Source organism: Danio rerio, chromosome 23, assembly GCF_049306965.1.
Source record: "Danio rerio strain Tuebingen ecotype United States chromosome 23, GRCz12tu, whole genome shotgun sequence".
In the NCBI taxonomy this organism is placed as follows: Eukaryota; Metazoa; Chordata; class Actinopteri; order Cypriniformes; family Danionidae; genus Danio; species Danio rerio.
Genome location: NC_133198.1, coordinates 39,759,034 through 39,780,307, shown reverse-complemented (window position 1 = coordinate 39,780,307; position 21,274 = coordinate 39,759,034). Strand labels below are relative to the sequence as shown.

Below are 21,274 nucleotides of genomic sequence, written 5' to 3'. Positions count from 1 at the left end.
TTAAGTGGTAGTGGTATTATATTATTATTTACCTTCAGAATTGTCAAGAGTGTCTATGCTCCGCATCTCATGGCTTCAAATGCCACCAGGCGTTCATTGCATGTCGGCATTGTCTTCTGAGATGCAAGTCATTTATTAAATGAAGAAAAGATTGACGCAGCTTCTCCTACCGCAGAAAATTCAGTTTTTACTGTTGATATTTGGTGCCAGTTAATCAGGAATTTGCTCTCTTTGACTCGTTGGATGGCAACGCTGCTTTATTCGCACATCTTTTATGCAATATTCCAGTTTTTGCACATGAGTTTAATTTGCATCTTTGAATGGAAACATAGCTACTGTGGCAGGCGGGGATGCATTTTTTTTTCCAAGAGATTCAGATAATATAGACACCTGATAAAAGCCTGCTTTCTCTTAAATTTTTTTTTTTTCCTTCACTTTTATAAGTTGGTGAAGTTTGTTCCTCGCCACTGTCGCCACTGGCTTGCTTGGTTTGGGACTTGCGCATTGATGTCTTCATTGTTTAGACTTTCAGCAGTGAAATTTAAACCGCACTGAACTGAACTAAACTGAACTTCCACTCTGAAAACTGATTTACTAGAATTTCTTTGTTAAACTGTTTTGACACAATCTACATTGTAAAAGCGCAATAGAAATAAACATAAATGGAATTGAATTGAATAAAAATGGAACAGAGGATTTTAATTTGGTGGATTTTCTGTATCTCTTGGGTAATGCAGTTTTTTTCTGCACAAATTCTGCTAATAATATTAAAGGGCACATAGGTTACCCCTTTTTTCATATTTACTATACTGTAAGTCTTTTGTGTCCCCAGAATGTGTCTGTAAAGTTTCAGCTCAAAACACCCATCAGAGTATTTATTATAGCTGTTTGAAGTGTCTGTATTATAGCTGGGAAAAAGGTTGTTGCTGTTTTTTTGCACTGGGCCTTTAAGGCTAGTCATCCCCGCCTATCTCAGCAACATGTCTCAATCGCCGCCCTCGGCTGCCTCAGGAAGCAGATCTCACGTAACGTTTGTGAGAAATACTACAGTAAGAACTTCAGAATCAGTATTTAATGCATGAATGAGTTCACACACAGCGCAGACACACACACACATAGCGCAGACACACACATATACATAGCGTAGACACGCAGACACACACACACATAGCACAGACACGATGCCCAAACACATGCACACATATATAGCGTAGACACACAGACACAGCACAGACACGTTGCGCAGACACACACACACACACACACATACATAGCGTAGACACGCAGACACACACACACACACACACACACACACACACACACACACACACACACACACACACAGAGAGACAGTGAGAGAGACACACGGATGTGCTGATGAAGTGAATCTGAAGTGAATCGCTGTACTACATCACACACGTGCACACGTTTTAAAACATGTTAAACTTGTAAAACTCACTCTTGATCACGTCTGATGATGATTGATGATCCTAGCAAACTGAACAGACCTTTTATTCCCGGTTGCTTTGCACTCGTCCTGTCTTGTCGATATGATTTTATGCATTACTACGGAGACATGTTAATGCGCGCAGCTGTCAATCAATATTGGTGGGCGGGGGGACCGCACTTTGTTGCGGATGATCTGAAAACCGCTCCAATTGGTCCACTGTTTTTATGTTGTTAAATTTGAAAAAAAAAAAGGACTGGGTGTGTTTATTTCACCCCAATATGACAGTCTATATACACTTACACACATGTATGTCCAAACAGCTTGAAAAGTAGATTTTTCACCATAGGTGCCCTTTAATAATTGCCAATCCACCTTTTTCTTGGTCTAAGAGCTTTATAATTCGGAAATATGGTTACATTAGGGAGATAAAATATATAGTTTCTGTATTATTCCATCTTGAACTCACTATCACACTGTTTATGCATGTCTAAGATGTATATTTTGTTCTTACTTGTTCTCCACAGTACGGCAGTGATGTGAAGTCGAAGGATCCTCAAGGTAGAACCGCTCTGACATTGGCGCGCCAAGCCGGGAGCAAAGAGTGTGCAGAGATCCTCGTCCAACACGGCTGTCCCAGCGAGACATCGCCCACCTCCCCGACTCCTGTTCTGTCCCGCAAAAGTAGCATCACGAGTGTCGGACGAGTCAATTCCAGGAGGAGAGTCTCGTAACCCCTGAACATTCATCATATACAAACATTTTCTCCAAGGCCATTTTTACTTCCTCATACACAGTTGTGTGTTCCGTACGTCTGTGAAGTTCCGTCCCAGGAAAACACCAAGAGTGCTGTATTATACTGTACGTACATCCTTGCAGATAAAAAAAGAACGAAAAAAAAGAATAAATCATTGTCCATGTTAGAACAGGCTTAAAATGACGGCTACACAATTTCAACTTGCCTTTTTAAAAGAAAAATGGAAACTGTTTTAACAACTAAAAAGCAATATTTATAATATGCTGATAAATATACTGTAATATAGATGCATTACATAGTAAAAAAAATGTAGCTTGAGAGTTTCCCAAAGCAAACTGAGGGAATGTATTTACCATTATGACTGTCATTACCATTGTTCTTTGAAATAGACATCATGGCTGAGGGTAATATACTGTAAGATCATGTTTATATCCAGAAGAAATAGTATTTGTCATTGTGAATCATTTCTAAGTACCATAGACAATAAACGCTGATCTTCAACCTCTTTTTCGGCACTGCTTGGTAGGTTTCCATTTTATTACTTTACATTTTTTTAAATTAGAAAAGACAATGTCTATATTTTAATGCCTTGAATGATTTTAGGCAGATCACCAGGTTGAAGGAAACTCTTTTTGTCAATCGAAATACTAGAGAGTAAATACTGATTTATACTTCTGCGTCAAGCGCACGTATACCTCTCAAAAAAATTTAACCACACGTCGAAACGACACGTAGCACAAGCTCTGTGATTGGTCGGCTTGATAGCTCTGACAAGTGTGGACGGGACAGAAAGCCGTGTCGAGTCCCATGAAGGAGCTCTAGATAAAAGGTTTTGTTTTGTTCACCTTATGGTTAAAGTTGTTGCACGTCTGCCGGTTCCTGCCTCAAAATGAGTGAGCCACTTGTACATTGAGGAAACATTCAGAAAAATCAAAACATCAGCGAAGAAACTCGACACAGAGGAACATAAACACTTACTGCCAGCTAGCGTTTCAGAAGTGTTATCGCAGAGGAACAGAAACAACGCACAGAAGTATAAATGCACAGCAGCGCGCAAGACATGCACCATTAGTCACGCCAATCTCTCGACGCAGAAGTATAAACCTGGCTTAAAGTTGACAGAACAAAGACTGCAAATTAGTTTATTTACTGTGCTTTACAATTAGACAATTTTCAATCATTCATTTTCCTTCAACTTAGTGTCTTTATTCATCAGAGGTCGCCACAGCAGAATGAACCGCCAACTTATCCAGCACACGTTTTACACAGCGGATGCTCTTCCAGCCGCAACCCAGTACTGGGAAGCATCTATACACAATCATTCACACACATACACTCAGGCAAGTTTAGTTTATTCAATTCAACTATAGTGCATGTGTTTGGAAACCCATGTAAACACGGGGAGAACATGCAAACTCTACACAGAAATGTCAATTAACCCAGCTAGGACTCGAGCCAGCAACCTTCTTGCTGTAAGGGGACAGTGCTAACCACTAAGCTACCGTGTGGCCCCAGGGTAATTTTATCTCTAAAAAACATTTCAGACCAAAGTGCTGAACGAAAGCATGACATCCCACAAACTCACTGTTCCAACAAAACAAGAATTGCTCAAATGTGAACAGAACTACATTCTGGACCAACTGCAAATGGGAGAAAGAAGATTTTTAGACAAACTGAGGTATTGCAATAATCCAGCTTAGAAGTGGTAAAAGCGTTAATCATATTATTCTGTATCCAAAATAACCCCCGGGCGGCACGGTGGCGCAGTGGGTAGCACGGTCGCCTCACAGCAAGAAGGTCGCTGGATCGAGCCTCGGCTGGGTCAGTTGGCATTTCTGTGTAGAGTTTGCATGTTGGCATGGGTTTCCACCGGTGATGTAGATGAATTGGGTAGACTAAATTGTTCGTAGTGTATGTGTGTGAATGAGTGAGTATGGATGTTTCCCAGGGATGAGTTGCAGCTGGAAGGTCATCCACTGCATAAAACATGCTGGATAAGTTGGCAGTTCATTCTGCTGTGGCAACCCCAGATTAATAAGGGGACTAAGCCACAAAAAAATGAATGAATGAATGAAATAACCCCCTGTACCCTTAAGTAGTGCATAGGAAGCAGTAAATTGTAGTGGTGTCTGTCCGAATCCATAGTGGACCTTCTAAAGTGCACTCAATCCGTCCCACAACCCAGCAGGCACAGGACGATGCATTTTGGGTGGATATGAAAATCTGGTTGGTCAGATGTTGGATATGCCAGACGATGGATTTTGGTCACTTGCCAGTGCAACCTAAAAACAACCAAATATCAACAGCGTCTAATGATGTTGTGTGGATGTTACTACTATGACGTCTATGAGATGTTGGAATTTAGTTGAATACATGTCAGTATTTGACATCAATGTGAAGTTGGTTTATGTTGACTCGACATTGGATTTTGGTCACTTCCTGACACAGCATTGAATTTTGGTCACCAGACATCCGACCTAAATCTAACCCAATATTACCGTCTTATGCCATTGTGTGACTGGGAATGCACTGGAATAATGTCGAAAGCAGATGTGCTCTACCTTCCTGCATATTTCAGCTCTAACCCTGATCAAACACAACTAAAGCTGTGGTCACACTGGGCTTTTCTCTCCATAGACTTCCATTCATACACACGCGAACGCGTCAGACCAGAAACGCAAGTTCATGCGGCAAGTTTCGCTGTTCACTGCATTGGAAAGTTCAAGCTTCCTGAACTCAGACCTGCAAAATTTAGACAGAATTTTAAAACATGGACCAATCGCTCGCTTTTTTAATTGTCTAATCATTTGTTTAATTCTGCCCCTTTTCGCAGCGCCATATAATGGAATTTCGCACACACACACTCTAGTGTGACTGCGGCATTAGTCAGATCTGAAGAAGCACTTGCTAATTACAGACAGGTGTACAGACAGGTGTGTTTGATCAAGGTTGCAGCTGAAGTCTGCAGGAAGGTAGATCTCCAGGAACAGGATTAGGCACTCCTGGGCTGTTTCTCAATATGCGTCCTCGTGTTCTCGTACAACGTCATCATCAGCTGCCTAAGTTCAGTTTCAATACTCAAGACCGCAAGTACGGAGGACGCGTGAAACTTCCCGGATGTGATCTTGATATCGAGGACGCACCGATGCAGACTTGAGCACCGATCTCGCTCTGGAGGTCCCAGAAGTCATTGCGACTGGAGGTGGGAAGCGCAGCATTTAATTTAGATTTATTATTAAAGTTCAGAGATATCACTTATTTACCTCAGGAGTTTCCCTAAATGAAACAGTAAAAGTAAACATTAACATGAATATCTTAATAAAGGAATAAACACATTAAGGGTGTTTGTTTGCTGAAATTCGTATTAAAATTAGGTATATTTATATTGTGCAGAGTATATTTATAATGTTTTTACGCAAAGTATATATTTTGAAGAGAAGGGAAAACAATAAATCGTTGTATGAGTGCTGTAATTTTTAAATAATTTCCATTTAAAACGCGTGAAGGTCATGTGACCATCAGGAAGAACGCAGCATCCCATTTCTCAAAGGACGCATTCTCTGCCCTCGTGATCTCCTGAGTTCGTTCTTCCAAGGACACCTGGCAAGACCGGTCTCCACAAGAACACAAGTCCATTCTCTGCATTCTTGGAATTGAGAAACAGCCCTGGTCTAGAGAAAAACCATAATGAATTTCCACATCTGACCACATGATGCTGTCCACAGCAGATTCCGATTGGTGTAGGTTTCTAAATAAACTATAATTTATTTGTTCAATTAAAGTTTGAATACATTACAGAAATCAAAGTACTTTGATTCATTACTAATCTGCCTTATTCAACCCGCGGCCAATACAAATCAAAGACAAGGCTGCGAGGGTTAAAGGGGTCACACACCAGAAGCGCCGCATCACGTAGCGCCACTTAGCGACATGCATTTCAGAATTCTAAACATTGGGCTCTTTCAGGATACACACACTGGCGCTGCAAGTCGGCGGCTGTCTGTGGCGCCCAGCCACAACTCAGAACACTGTTCATATTTCTGCCACACCACAGAGCGCCAACTGTATAGTTTCATGTTAAATATCATGCGAATGTGCGCATCTGTTGTGCGATACTTTTAACTGTCATGTGTGCACCGTATTGAAGCGCTAAGCGGCGCATCCGGTGTGTGACCTGCTTTAGTCCTGCAGAATTCACTACGGTGAATTCATAAGAACAGCTGAATATCGATCATTTGGCCATCAAAGTAAAGAGAATACATCATTTCCACAGGACATGGAACTTCAGAAAACATGGATTATTAAAATTAGACAGGACAGAGAACCTGTCAGCAATGTAAATTAAAAAGGAGTGAAGCACCAGTAACGACTCATATTAAAATTCATTTAAATACTAATTTGGCTATTGTTGTTATCCATGAATTTTCAAATGTACTTTTTTTTTACAAGAGAGGCTAGAAATTGTAAATCTCTACATTATGGTCAGGAAAAGTTGAATGTACTGGCCAGTTTGTTTATTATAATTTGCCTAATAAATGACAATAGGCTTGTTTTCATTTAAAATGAACTCATATATATTTTTTCTATTGATATATGATGTAACAAATCTGTATTTTAAAATTAAGTATTTTTTCATATTTCTTTATTTGAAATTTTAAGTAAATAATTTTGGTACATCAAAAAGTGGTTATGATGACCAACCAACAAGCTAATTTAGCTATAAATAGTGTTTAAAATTTATTTAAATCTCATAGTTAAATAGAAAATGATGCATATAATTGCAAAAAGGTTTACTTTTTGAGAAAAAAAGAACCCCCTCTTTCACTGGGCTGGCTACAGGCCTGCATACGAAATAATAAAAATGTAGAGATACTCAATTAAAAATAATTCATGAAATGAATGAACAATTGATGCACTGATGTTAAACATTAGATTCCCTAATAGGCCTAATGTTCACAGTGGACCCCACTGAATCTAAAAAAGATTGTAACCGACAAAATTTAATTTAAAATCATTTTACATGTTAAAAATGGTTATAGTTCATGTTTTAATAAAGTCTTTTGATAGTTAAAAATCCAATTTCCTCATTTAGCAGTAAAACTGACTCTTTGCAACACAATATTAGCCTAAATAAACATGTTTCCTAGTGAAACGTTGACGTTTATTGCATAGGATAACAAGTTTCTCCATTTGAGGCGCTCCTTCCCTCTGCTTTGGTGTTGAATTTTTTTAGTCCTTTATGAGAAAATGGTCGTGTTTTAAAAAACATATCAAGCACTTAGACTGCATTTTGGCCATCACACACGCGTTCTAAATCAACCGAGTGATCTAGGTAGCCAGCTCACTAGGTATTGAGACACCGCCCGTGTCTATGCATGGACGACTGTCTGGGCTAACAGGACCCGATTGAGATTATTAACCTTACGCAATCTAGCAGCACTATATGGGTAAGCAAACATATGAGTTGTTATTCCGTTTCTGTGTACCAATCAGTGGCGCAGTGGTCAGTTTAATATCCACCACTACAGATGAATCGGGAAGTGCTAGTTAGCCGTGCATGCTAACGGAATCCAATAGCAACCGGTTAGCTACGGCTAAACTAGTATGGCACAAAATAAACAAGCATGCATTGAACAGTGTCATTGCATCTTAAAATCTGTGTTGCACAAACCCAAATATATTTTGGATACAGAGGGGTTACAAACGTGTCATTAAAAAAGCCTGTTTGTGTGTGGTCTATAATATCTTTGTTAGGATCCGTTGTTCAGGGGTTGTATAATTCCGTTATGAATTTAATTCAATTAAATGTGTGCATTTGTAATTGATTTTTTATAAATTATTATTATTTTTACTAACGTTATACATAAGTCTTTCAGTTTGACTTTCTATGTTGAAACTAGTTGGTGATAAACGTAGGTAAAGTGGGCGTATTTTGTAGAAACTGCAGGTAAATATGAATACATTTTTGTTTTTAGGTGCCTTGTGTATTTTTATATGCACACTTTGTGATAAAAGGGGTCACCTTCATTATCTTTCATCAAAATAAAATTTTGCTTCCCTAACAACGTTTTGGCTGACGTTTTGGAAGTCCTCTTACTTTTTCAAGCACCTGTCATATCTTTATACAATTTCAGAAAGGAAAGGAAATTCTTCAAGGCCCAAGAAAAGATGGAGTTTTTTTTTTTTTTTTTTTGTGAAATTATAAATTTTAAGTTAAATGGCTTAGGGATTGTTTATTGAAATGAGATTCAATTTTTTATACTATATAATACTTTCAAAAAGGTTGGAGGATTGCGTTTTTACTATCATGTGATTACTCTTAATAAACTACCAGTAACATTGTCCAATTTTTATCAACAAGCTCTTAAAGCGTGGAAGTTGTGTTATATGCACAATTTCTCCCCCCACATAAAGCAATTTTTTTGAATAATTCTTGTATTACGGTTAACCGGAAATCTCTTTATCTGCAAAATTGGACAGATAACGATATGTTTTTCTTATCTGCTATTTTAGACCAGTGGTTCTCAAACTTTTTTCACCAAGTACCAGAAAAAAAAAGTAAAAGAAAAAAATGTTGCTCCAAGTACCACCATAATGACCTGTCAGCATTGGGATATAAAAATATGAGATACGCCCCCAACAACTATTACAAATATGGGGGAGAAATTAGCTTCACATGACAGAATACATAACAAACATTAAAAAATTGTAAATAAAATAAAAGGTTTAGCTTATTAAAATCAATTTACTAATCACATCAGTGTCATTTTACACATTAAAGGGTTAAAAGTGTATTTTTTATTTTAATTATATTAAGGTTTTTTTTTTTTTTTTTTAATTTGAATTATTCAGCGATTCCTTTGCCTACCACTAGAAGGAAGCTTGCGCACCACTAGTGCTACACGTACCAATGTTTGAGAACCACTGTTTTAGACCAATCAGCTAATTAACTTTCTTACAAAAATTTTATGTAAAGATGGTCATTAAATTTGAAGAATACAACTCGGTAACAAAAGCCATTCCCTTTGGTTTACTAATGCTAATGAGAAGTCGTATGTCCTCATAGAATTGATCCTGTACTATACTTAAATGGGGTAGACTTTTGTAGTAAAAACATGTACAAGCAAAGTTATTAGATTAATGTTTTTTTAAAAACAGAGCCTTAAAGTTTAGAGGAAAAATGTTTTGTCAATAGTTAATAATTATACTGAAATTAATAAAAAAAACTGAATAAATAAAATTTGACACATTTACACAAATAAACAAACTGACTCAATGATTGGCTAAAACTCTTGTGAAAAGAGGACCATTATAATTGAATCTGAATCTCATGTCATGATTCTCTGTTTTTTTAGTCCACATCCTGGCTTTGGTCAACATTGGCAGGCATGCGGATCAGGCTGCAGGGCTCCGGCCACGCGGCCCGTCTCCTCTCCGAGCTCAACCGCTGCCGCCTGTCTCGCCTCCTCTGTGACATCATCCTCCAGGTCGGGGGGCGCTCTTTTCCGGCTCATCGCGCAGTCTTAGCATGTTCCTGCACGCACTTCAACAGCCTCTTCTCCAGATGCTCCAGCAGCCAGGGTGCCGTTCCCACCACCTTCTCTGTGGATTTCGTCTCGGCCTCCAATTTCGAGAAGGTGCTGACGTTTATCTACACGGGGGAGATTTTCACAGACTTGATCGATGTGGGTGTGTTGTATGAGTTGGCGGAAAGGCTCGGCGTGAGGGAGTTGGTGAACGCTTGCCACGCCACCTTTCCTGACCTACAAAGCTCCAGCTCTGGAAACACCACAGGCGATGGAGACTTGGAGAGTGATATGGTGTCTACTAATGCGGTGGCTGCATCCGTTTGCTCGTCTTCCGCAGCGTCCTGCTCTTCCCTGTCGTCTTCAGCCGCTCCAACACCTGTAACTCCATCTCCAGTTTCCCAGGTCAGAAACGGCAGGTTGAATCGATCCCATCTGGCCGCACAATCACCAAAAAACGAAGACTTGCAGGTACATTTGGGTTACAGCCAACAGGAAATAAACAAGCCAAGCCCGTCAGATAGTAACCGTTCTGCAGACACCCTTCCAGGCCTCACTTTGCAGCTCAAGCAAGAGGATGAAGAAGACGATGATGAAGAAAATAGGGGAAGTAACTCAGTAGACCAGGTTGTCATTAATGGTAGCAAACCAACATTTGGGGCTCAGGAAACATGTTCAGTTCCTGATTCTTCAGCTCAGGTTGTTGGAGAAACCTGCGCTCCTTCATCATCCTCCATTGACCCGTTGGATAGTTTGCAACTTAGTGCTGTTGCAGGACCAATCAAAGAGTCCGATTTTTTTGAGGAAGATGATGCTAGGAAGAGGTCAAGTGTTCAGGAGGAGCAGACGGAGAGTGGTGATCAATGGCGAGCTCTTTCTGAGGACATCATTGAGCTGAGTGACGAAGAGGAACACTTTATAGTGGAGGAGGAGGACGACGAGGACTTGATGTGTATTGAGAACGGTGAAAATGGTGCATCTCTTGGGCAGATGTCTCCATCTCTGCCGTGTAAATCATGTGGGATGCTGCTTCCCGCAGAAAATGGCATCATTCGGACTCATGCGGAGACGCACCTTTCGGATTCGGGTTCTTGTCAGGTGTGTGGCGCATCCTTCTCGGACCGTGCCGCTGGTGTTGCACATGCACTCACTCATGTGGGCATCTTGCTCTTCTCGTGTGACGTTTGCGAGCACCAGTTTAGGACTGAGATGGCGCTGATTCACCACAGACGTCAGTCAGCAGCCAAATGTGTCCCGCAAAACCCTGAGCAGATGAACGGAGCCGCCCAAAGGCAAGGAGGGGAACTGCAGTGCGCCGTCTGTGCTAAATCCATAGCCAATGACTTCAAGGTAATTGGAGCTCTGTTTTTAAGACCAACCCTGTTCCTGTTCCTGATCTTCCTTCCTGCAGATTTCAGTCGCAACTCGCAAAAAAACACCTGTCTGTAATTATCAAGTGCTGCTTCAGGTGTATTTGATCTTGGTTGCAGCTGAATTCTGTTGGAAGATAGATCTCCAGGAACAGGGGTAACCATATGGAGTTAATCTAGGGCCATGTAAACTTGCAAATAAAAAGTTTTTCAAACAAAAAATAAAGTATTGAGCAAAAAAATGCAGATCTCCAAAAATCGCAAAGCGAAAATGAATGTTTGAGAAATTAAAGTTCCTTTTGATAACAAAAATAAAAAACTTAAATGGAAAATTAAGTTGAGAAATAAAAATAAATTTGCAAACAAAAAAGAACTGCAAATAAAAATCAAGCAGTGCAAAAAAATCTAAAATATTTGCAATTAAAAAAAAAAAACGAAATATATTTGCAAAACATTTGTTATAGCATTGTTTTTACAAAACCCATTCAGTTAGTTGGTGAATGCTCAGTTTGATTTGCTTTTGTAGTCAACCGAGAGTTTGGGATGCTGTTCTCACTTTGCACTTCATGTTTCTGCGCGTTTCACTTAGTGGCCCTGAAATGACAAGGGGGCGGAGTCAAGGGAACTTGGGCATTTAAAGCAGGCCCGGACCTTCTGGGCTGTAAGACCCTCGGTGATACTGTGTCTCCAACTGATGACATGGTTTAAATAGAGGCAGGTATGGGCCTGCCATAAACACCCAAGTTCTCTTGACTCTGCCCCCTTTTTCTTCACGTGAAACAGCATTGCAAACTCACGGTTGACTACAAGAGCAAATCAAAGTGAGCATTGAAATTGACCAGACGGGTTTTGTAAAGGCAGTGATATAATAAATGTTTTGCAAATATATTTAGTTTTTTTATGATTGCAAATATTTAGTTTTCTTTTTTTTTTTTGCACTGCTTGATTTTTATTTGCAGTTTTTTGTTTGCTAATTTCAATTTTATTTTTCAAATCTCATTTTTACCCTTTGCAATTTTTAATTTTTGTTATCAAAATGAACTTTTACTTCTCAAAAAGTAATTTTCATTTTACGATTTTTGGAAATTTGCATTTATTTATTTATTACCGCCAACTTATCCAGCATACGTTTTAAACAGCGGATACCCTTCCAGCTGCAACCCAGTACTGGGAAACATGCATACATGACTTTTTTTCTCTCTGTTCGGCATTATGTACACACCGAGATGCGATTTTTATGCACATAAATGTAGCTTTTTGAAAAAGTTCTTCACAGTGGATAAATTTGAAAAACAAAAAATAGGCGTAGGGAAAAAATATTGATACAGCGCAAGTACCATGACATTTTTTGCGGCAAAACTATATAGATACACGGATGCCGATATCAGGATATATTGCAAATGTTTTTCACCAATCACCAATCAATTGTTACCAATTTTATCATTTAATTTGGTTGAATTTTAATTTTTTTTTTTTTTCAGTCATTAAACTTGAGTCAGCAACAACATTTGATATTATATTTGTCCTTTTCTGGAAAGAACTTCTCTAAATTCCAAAATTTTATTTTACAATTGGACAGACATGTTACAAGACCTTTATAGAATAAATATAAAAATATTACACCAAACACATAGCTAATAAATCCAGAAAAACCTAGGAAAATAACGCAATAGTATATAAACAATTCCATTTCACCACAATTAAAAATGTGCATGGCATGGTGACTCAGTGGTTAGCACTGTTGCCTCACAGCAAGAAGGTCGCTGGTTTGAGTCCCAGCTGGGCCAGTTGGCATTTCTGTGTGTAGTTTGCATGTTCTCCCTGTGTTGGCGTGGGTTTCCCTCTGGTGCTCGGGTTTCCCCACAGTCCAAAAACATACACTGTAGGTGAATGGGATGAACTAAACTGACCATAGTGTACGAGTGTGTGAATGAATATGAGAGTGTACGGATGTTTCCCAGTACTGGGTTGCAGCTGGATGGGCATGCGCTGTGTAAAACATATGTCGGAATAGTTGGTAGTTCATTCAGCTGTGGCGACCTCTAATAAATAAGAGACTAAGGCAAAGAAAAAAAGAATGAATATTCTGACAGCTTAAATCTCTGCCCCTACAAAGATGATACTTATCAAAGATAATGTTGTACAACACTGGCAGTTAATTCTATTGATGCATTTAAATTAATACCATATTATTTACTTTTTCCCCTCAGGCTGTCAGAGACCACGTCCAGAGCCACGCATGCTTAAGGACATTGCGCTGTGGAGTGTGCCAGCTCTCTCAGCCCTCACGTTGCGCCCTCCTGTGGCACACACTCACACACCTCTTTCCTATTTACACCTGTCCACAATGCTCCAGCCCCTTCCTAGAGAGCTCTCAGCTGGACCGGCACCTGTCTCTACATGCGGAGGAAGAAGAAGCTTCAATGAAACAAGTCGACGGCAGTCCGGAGACCAGCGGAGAAGGCCAGGCCGAGCTGCGATGCTTTCTGTGCCCACAAACCTTCCGCTCTGAGGCGGCGTTTCATTACCATCTCAGCATGCATACAAACGAGCTCCAGGGCGGTCAGGTATGGCCAGGAAAACGCAAGGCAGACCAGCTTCTTGAATACTCCTCGTCCTCCAGTTCTCCTTTAGAGCCGGGCGGTTCCGGTAAAGGAGGTTTTAATGTAGGTTTCAACCTACAGGACAAAATAGCTCCCGGTGGACATTTCCCAACCGGACTTGTTTTAAATGGCAATTCCATCGGAGCCGCAGGGCTTAGAGAAAAATTATATCGTTGTCGTTATTGCGGTAAACATTTCGCACACTCGGGCGAGTTTACCTATCACCTCCGAATTCATACAGGTGAGAAACCGTATCAGTGCAAAGTATGTCTACGGTTTTTCCGTGGCCGTTCCACCATGATCTGCCACCTGAAGACGCACTCGGGTGCGCTCATGTACCGCTGCACCGTCTGCGGGCTGTTTTTCTCCACACTTAAGATGGTTTCTTCGCACATGGAGGTCCATAAAGACCAGCTGCCAGCCGATTTTAACATTGAGGAGACCTTTATGTATAACGACCACTCTAAAGACCCCGTCCCAAATCTGGACACCTGAAAAACAGCTGAAAATCTCTCCGTCACACTGTGTGCCCGGTTTACTTACTCAGTTTGTCGTTGAGGATGAGTAGACTTAGAATGTAATAACTCCGTGTTTGGTGTGTTTGTGTCGTCGTGTGCAGAACCCTTTTTTTTTTTAAAGATTAAATTAAAGGCAGATCTTTATTTTAAGAGATGTAATGCTAATACTTGACCACTTGATGGCAAGAGAGACACATTGGAAATCAAACTTTTTTGAAAGCACCTTGTTTTTTTAAATATATTTTCTCATGCCTTCTTCTTTACATTTTAGAGTCTCTGCATAGTCATAACTAAAATAAACATATCAAAAGTATCTTTTACTGTAGCTTTTCAAACTTTTGCCAAGAATACAGTGAGTTGTTTGACCAAACAGCACTTTTTGGCTGCTTTTCATTCTCTTATCTGTTCTAACTCATTCATTTAAAGTGAAATTTGTTCCTAAAATAAGTTTAGGTCATTAATATAAACACGGGTCATACTTTGATGGTTCATTGGTTAAATTTATGTTACATTGCATCTACATGTCAACTAATTCTCTATTTCTAACTAATAGTTCACTGTCAGTTTAGTGAAAGTTGACATGAACTTGCAAAGTTTCTTACAGTCAGTTGAATATCTGTTTGAAGGAGCAGTATCAGCAAATATTAAGCAGACAGTCTACTAATAGTCAAATGGACCATCAAAATAAAATATAGAGCTAGCTGCCTTAGCAAGTGCAATTTAATCCACTAAAGAAGACAGTTTGTTTTGGTAATCTTTGATCAACGTCTGACCATTTGCTTCTGTGTTTGGAGTGGCAGTCCTTCTGACTTCAACCACATTAGTCTTAGCCACGCCCCTCTAACCATTAGTTTGCTATTTGTGGATGATGTGCAAAAAGAAAGCCCCGCCCCCTACTCAATATTCAGTTTTAGTTGGAAGTACATCAACATACTGAAAAAAAAAGTCTCAGCAACTTCCAATTCATACCAGTAACCATAAACTACTAAAGTTTCAGCTAAATCTGTACTGATGGACTACTGAAGAAGAAAAGTCACCCACATTGGATGAGCTAGGGAGTTCAGATTAACTCCAACAAATTCAGCCAAACGTCTCCAAAGTCGCATTTATGTTTTATCTCTTTATTGGGCTAAGAAAAATTTCAAATATGGTAACTTTAATGACTTTTATTACAATATAATATGTTTTTTAGACACAAAAGTCTTTTAATAACGTCCAGTAACACTCCATGGGTTTTAATATCTCAGTGAGTGGCCTATAAAGGGTTAATCCAACTCATCTTTAACAGGATGTCCAAGTGCTGATGTGCAATTACCTCTATTTACTCTTCCGGCAGTCTTTCACAATAAGCTAAGGCTCTAGAGAAGCACAAACGCAAGTGAGCGTTGAGAATAAACCAACTTTGTTTCTACTTTTTCTGATAAATACAGCAGTGCTCTAGGTCAAGGATATAAAAAGGGTCACTTTTTAAATAAATAAATAAATAAAGGTACTTTTCTGTTACAGAATAGCTGTTATTTTTATAGTAGTGTTAAGTATCATTTAGAAATAGCAACTGGTTTTTGAGATGCAGTACCATAGAGTTTGTATAGTCTGTTGTACATAAATAATTTTTTAACACCATCAATGAACGTTATTTGGAAAATAAGGGATTTAGACTGAGGTGCTAATATATCAGTTGTTTCTTACGGCAGTGTTCACTTTCTCGGTACATTTTATGTTAGTTTACATGTTTCAGTACAAACCGTGTTGTCATGTGGGAAAGAATATAGGCTCTCTTCTGAATGCTGAGATGTTTTTCTGTACCATTTCCAAGCAGTTATATGCCTTTTATTCAGTATGTCTCTTTTTTATGTATAAATGGGACAGGTTTTATTATTACTGTACATTTTAATTTCACTTTAAAACCAGTTTGTCACACTGGTCCATTCATGACGTAATGTCACTGGTCAACAACAACAACAACAAAGCGTGTTTTCAAAATTAATGGGACAGTGTTGTGATAGCTTTATTTGAAATGTAGCACAGAAAAATACTGGCTGAACAGAACAGCCTTATAAATTGCCAAGTGTTTTCAAATATTCCATCACGTTTTATCAATCAGTCACTTTTTTAGGGCAAAAAAATGCATATTATAGTTTTTATCATGGTATGTAGGAGACAGACATCTTTATCGACTCTCATTTGTGTTAAATTTCAGGTCCTTTTTGTACTATATTTTACTTTCAACATAAAATAATTGCCTTATATTACTTGTGTTATTTATATGATTTATAAATCGGTTCAAATGTCAGTATCAGAAATCTGTTTTACAACAGTTGTACTTGTGTTCTGAATAAACAAACTGTACTTACAAAACTAGTCAATGAGTCATTTTAAAGCTGCCATACTGCATTGGTTTAATAAGTTAAATTGTTGTCTGATATTTACATAGTAGGTTTATAGCTTTGGTATGGTCCAAAATGTGTCCCATACATAAGCTCATTTGTCCTATTTTGACTGATACAGTGCATACGGAAAGAATTCATAGCGCTTCAATTTTTCCACTTTTTTATCTTACAGCCTTATTCCAAAATGAAAATGTATTCCAATTAAATTCATCTTCAAAATTCTACACACAGTACCCCATAATGACAATGTGATTTTTTTTATTGTTGCAAATTTATTAAAAATGAAAAACCTGAAAAATTACATGTACAGAAAAATTCACAGCCTTTGCTCAATACTTTGTTGATGCACCTTTGGCAGCAATTACAGCCTCAAGTCTTTTTTAATATGATGCCACAAGCTTGGCACACCTGTCTTTCGGGATTTTTGGCCATTTTCAGATCTCTTTAGAGATGCTCAACAGGATTTAGGACTGGGATCTGGCTGGGACCCTCAAGGACATTCACTGAGTGCTTTGGGTCATTGTCCTGCTGGAAAATTTACCTCCGATTTCCCCAGTCGGAGGTAAAGAGCACTCTAAAGCAGGTTTTCATTCAGGATGTCTCTGTACATTGCTGCATTCATCTTTCCCTCTATCCTAACTAGTCTTCCAGTTTCTGCTGCACCATGCTTCAATGTTGGGATGGTACTAGCCTGGTGATGAGCAATGCCTGGTTTTCTCCAAACAACGCCTGGCATTCACTCCAAAAAATCCAACTTTAGTCTCATCAGACCAGAGAATTTTGTTCCTTATGGTCTGAGAGTCCTTCAGATGCCTTTTGGCAAATTCCAGGCAGGCAGTGGCCTCCGTCTGGCCACTCTACCATACAGGCCTGATTAGTGGATTGCTGCACAGATGGTTGTCCTTCTGTAAGGTTCTCCTATCTCCACAGAAGAACGCTGGAGCCCAGACAGAGTGACCATCGGGTTATTGATCACCTTACTGACTAAAGCCCTTCACCCCCGATCACTCAGCTTTAGAAAGAGTCCTGGTGGTTCCAAACATCTTCCACTTACAGATGATGGAGGCCACTGTGCTCATTAGAACCTTTCTGTAACCTTCTCCAGCCTTGTGCTTTATGACAATCCTTTCTTAGAGATCTACAGACAGTTCCTTTGTCTTCATGCTTGGTTTGTACCTTGACATGCACTGTCAGCCCTGGGACCTTATATAGACAGGTGCATGCCTTTTCAAATCATGTCCAATCAACTGAATTTACCACAGGTGACAAGCTGCTGAAACATCTCAAGAATGATCAGTGGAAACAGAATGGAAAAAGAAATTTAGAGCTTCACTGCAAAGGCTGTGAATACTGATGTACATGTGATTTCTCAGCTTTTTTATTTTTAATACAATTGCAACAATTTAAAAAAAAATTGTCATTCTGGGGTATTGTGTGTAGAATTTTGAGGAAATAAATTAACTAAATCCATTTTGGAATAAGGTGGTAACAAAAAAAAATTTGGAAAAAGTGAAGCGCTATGAATACTTTCCGGATGCACCGTGTGCCATCATAAATTGTGAAAATACCCCATCAAAAAAAGCTTTAAGACCAAGTGTCGCTTTGGTGTGACTTTTTTTTTATTTTTCAAGAGTCCAACATCTGCTGTACAAGAAAACTTGAGAATCTGATGTAAGTGAGGTTATCTTTCACTACTGACCTACTGTATTGTTAAATAGAGAAAATCTTTTACAAGTAACTATTATTCTAAATCTTGGAGCTTATTCTTAAAACAAAAATGAGCAATGAAAAGATGTGGAGCACAAAAAGTGAGCCATATTAAAATTAATGTTGTTATCCATGACCTTTAAACACTTTTTTTACAAGAGAGGCTAGAAAAATCTGCATTATGTTATACATTATTATTTTTATTGTGTTTTTTCTTATTACTCAAAGGGCCAAATTAAGACTGAGGAAAGTTAAGTTTGTAATCTGCCTAACAAATAATAATATACTACAGTTTTTAATTTAAAACAGATTTTATTTTTTTCTATTTTATTTCTAATGAAATGTAATGTAATAATTTTTTTTTTCATATTTCTTTATTCTAAAACCTTATTGGTACATCACAAAGTGTGGTTATGATGACCATCTGACAAGCTAATCCAACTAAAAATTGTGCTTTAAAATGTCCTTAAAAAGCAGTATGTAAATCTCTGAAATTAAAAAATAAGGAGAATAACTGCAAAAAGGTCCACTTTTTAAGAAAAGGAAACCACCCTTTTCACTTGGGTGGCTACAGGCCTACATTTAAATAATAATGAGTATTAGTGAAACATAAACCCAGTCAGAGTAATGGTAACCTGTTTTGCTCACCTGATCTGTTGTGGCTACAAAAAACAGACCCCTGACCCCCCCTAAATTTAGACGTTTATTTTTATGTCAAAACGCCACGGAGAAGCTGGATCAGCCACCGGTGGCAGACTGCGGAGATATGACTGAGGTGAGGTCTCTCTCTCGCGCTCTCGGTTTCACGCGCAGTCACTCCCTGTGAGACAATGCACATCAGTTCCCCGCATTCCTCAGAAGTTAATCCCCAAGTTAACCCCCAAATTGACACGGGTAATAAAAAGATTCAACTTCAGCCATGTTCAAAAACTCAAAATTTCCACTGTTAATTATATTAGACTTCTGTTTTCAATAGCGATTTTAACACTTTTAATATAGGCTACGCAGAGCCCATTATTAATCAGAAATTGAGTGTACATATTTTACATAAGGAAATGCAGTGTTGAACAGATAAAACACTTTATTAAAACTTAGTTTTACAGTGTAAAACTAGAGTGTAATTTAAAGACTTAATTAGGTTATGTTAACTAGGAAAGTTGGAATAATTAGTCAAGTTATAGTATAACTGGTTTGTTGTGTAGACAATCAAAAATATACAGTAAATATTTCTTATTTCTTTTTTACCTTTATTTATACATTTATATTTATATATATATATATATATATATATATATACAAGATAAACTATAAGAAATAAGACTTAATATAACTGCAGAAGAGTTTTAATTTTTTAGGAAATACGGAGATAAAGATTTCCTTGGTTTGTTAAAAATCAATAGGAAAACATTATTTTAAATTAAAGAAAAACAAAATAAATCGACTTCAACAGCATCTGTTAAAGTACTATACTTGAATGGTAAAAATGTGTTATCCTCCAGTACAAAGTTGTTTGTCAAATAAAATAATTGTTTAAGTTGTTTGTGATGTATGTTAAAATGTGCCCCCTAAAAGTACAAGTGGCGCCTGCCCCTCCCCCAGTTACTCTGTTCTAAAACCGCCACTGGCTTAATTATAATGGGGTATATGGGTATATGCCGAAGCATGCTAATAGGACTTTTAATTTGCCAGTAACCTGGGTTAAGCGCTTCCGGCGAATTGAATGCCAATGCAAAATCCGGTGCGTTTAAGGTCTGTTTTCTTTAAAAATCTGCGATCTCCACAAGCTGAGTGATATCCGATTTAAAGTGGGTCTCAGATTGTACAAGAAGCACTGCATTAAATTACATTTCCCCCGCCATATCTTTATAATATGAGCATTTATTTTACCCCAGTATATTCAATGGAGCTTCTGCGTTAGCCTGCCGATTCTGACGGCCGCATGCGAGTAAACAGCTTTTTGTCTCGTTTTACGCTTGAGCAACTAAATAAGTGCTAAAGTTATTTAACTGAATGTATTGTAATGACATTACAACATCGATGCTGTATAAGGAACCGTATAAAATGGTAAAAATTTCACAATAACAGGTCACCGGAAGTGTATCAGCATGGGAACAGCAGTAGCTCGGCATATACCCAAAAGAGAGGGATAGAGATGTATGGTGTTATATTTTAAAGCTAAAGAAAGCACAGCAAGGAATGAATATCAGCCTCTGCATGACTGAGGTAAAGTTGGTTTTATATTGGCACATTCCTTCATTTAACGTTCCCTATATTATCTACTACACTATTTTGAATAAAGGGTCTGAATCACATGTAAATATGACTTAAAAACAACATTAGCACTATTTAATTGACTGTGAATGATGCTGTACTTTGATATTCACTGCTAATATTATTTCACAAGAGTTTGCAAATAATTCATTTCTGAAATTATATTATTAAGGATAAAGTCTGAATGTGCGAAAATAAAACCAGCTTTACCTCAATCTCTGCATGAACATATGACAGTTGGGCTGAGTGATTTGACAAGTTTCAGCAGTCTACATGCGTTTGTTGAAATATACGCATCAAATTTCACAATAAACACGATAAATTAACAAAAGATCTAACTAAACATACCTTGTGCCTCTTCAGAGTGGAGATGAATAAATGTATAATGTGTAAATTTTGCATTTTGTATCCTGAGGTGAGTTTGAACGTGCCTCGTGCTGTCGTTGCCCAGTAACGCACAGTAAACAAACTGGCGCTTGCGTTTTCAAAATAAAAGTCACAAATACATAGTAAGTGAAGTGCTTAAAAATAACCAAGGGAGGGAAATTATTGATGTTGTCTCACTAGAAAGCGTTGCTTATCAATCGCATCATATTAATGATCTCAGAACTTTTTTTCATGATCTCAGAGCTTGATGACATGGCTGCTTGTCAGGCCCGGATGAACCACCCAAATAGGCATGCAT

General features: G+C 38.4%; 2 protein-coding genes and 2 long non-coding RNA genes across 11 annotated transcripts in view; 2 read left to right on the top strand and 2 right to left on the bottom strand.

The window, feature by feature from the left end:
• Positions 1-2,709, top strand: part of agap2 (ArfGAP with GTPase domain, ankyrin repeat and PH domain 2) — a 49,755-nt gene extending 47,046 nt beyond the window's left edge. For 6 of the 8 annotated variants that reach the window (XM_073938564.1, XM_073938563.1, XM_009297049.5 and 3 more), the window contains one exon: positions 1,975-2,709. In XM_073938564.1, the coding sequence (XP_073794665.1) occupies positions 1,975-2,181 (207 nt within the window). In that variant the 3' untranslated portion in view covers positions 2,182-2,709. The remainder of the gene's footprint in view (positions 1-1,974) is intronic. The other 2 variants (NM_001080018.2, NM_001430837.1) reach the window with 1 other exon arrangement.
• LOC141380535 (uncharacterized) overlaps positions 1-21,055 on the bottom strand; it is a 36,628-nt gene extending 15,573 nt beyond the window's left edge. Inside the window, exons 1-2 of the long non-coding RNA XR_012398675.1 lie at positions 20,938-21,055; positions 1,962-2,319 (exon numbers count right to left, since the gene is read on the bottom strand). This is a non-coding gene — a long non-coding RNA (uncharacterized lncRNA). The remainder of the gene's footprint in view (positions 1-1,961; positions 2,320-20,937) is intronic.
• On the top strand, positions 7,543-16,579 carry zbtb39 (zinc finger and BTB domain containing 39). The gene is made up of 3 exons (XM_688326.10): positions 7,543-7,651; positions 9,560-11,080; positions 13,311-16,579. Exons 2-3 carry the CDS (start codon positions 9,593-9,595, stop codon positions 14,196-14,198), a joined length of 2,376 nt encoding a protein of 791 aa, XP_693418.3. The 5' UTR covers positions 7,543-7,651; positions 9,560-9,592; the 3' UTR covers positions 14,199-16,579.
• On the bottom strand, positions 13,699-19,289 carry LOC141380536 (uncharacterized). The gene is made up of 2 exons (XR_012398677.1): positions 18,102-19,289; positions 13,699-17,943 (listed from the first exon to the last, which is right to left on the bottom strand). It is a non-coding gene; the product is annotated as an uncharacterized lncRNA (long non-coding RNA).
• Positions 21,056-21,274: the final 219 nt, after the last annotated feature.

Bases quoted from the DNA above. Each gene is read 5' to 3' on its own strand.
- zbtb39 (XM_688326.10), top strand. From the start codon at position 9,593: ATGCGGATCAGGCTGCAGGGCTCCGGCCACGCGGCCCGTCTCCTCTCC. The intron at 11,081-13,310 runs GTAATTGGAGCT...TTTTCCCCTCAG, and splicing joins CCATAGCCAATGACTTCAAG to GCTGTCAGAGACCACGTCCA.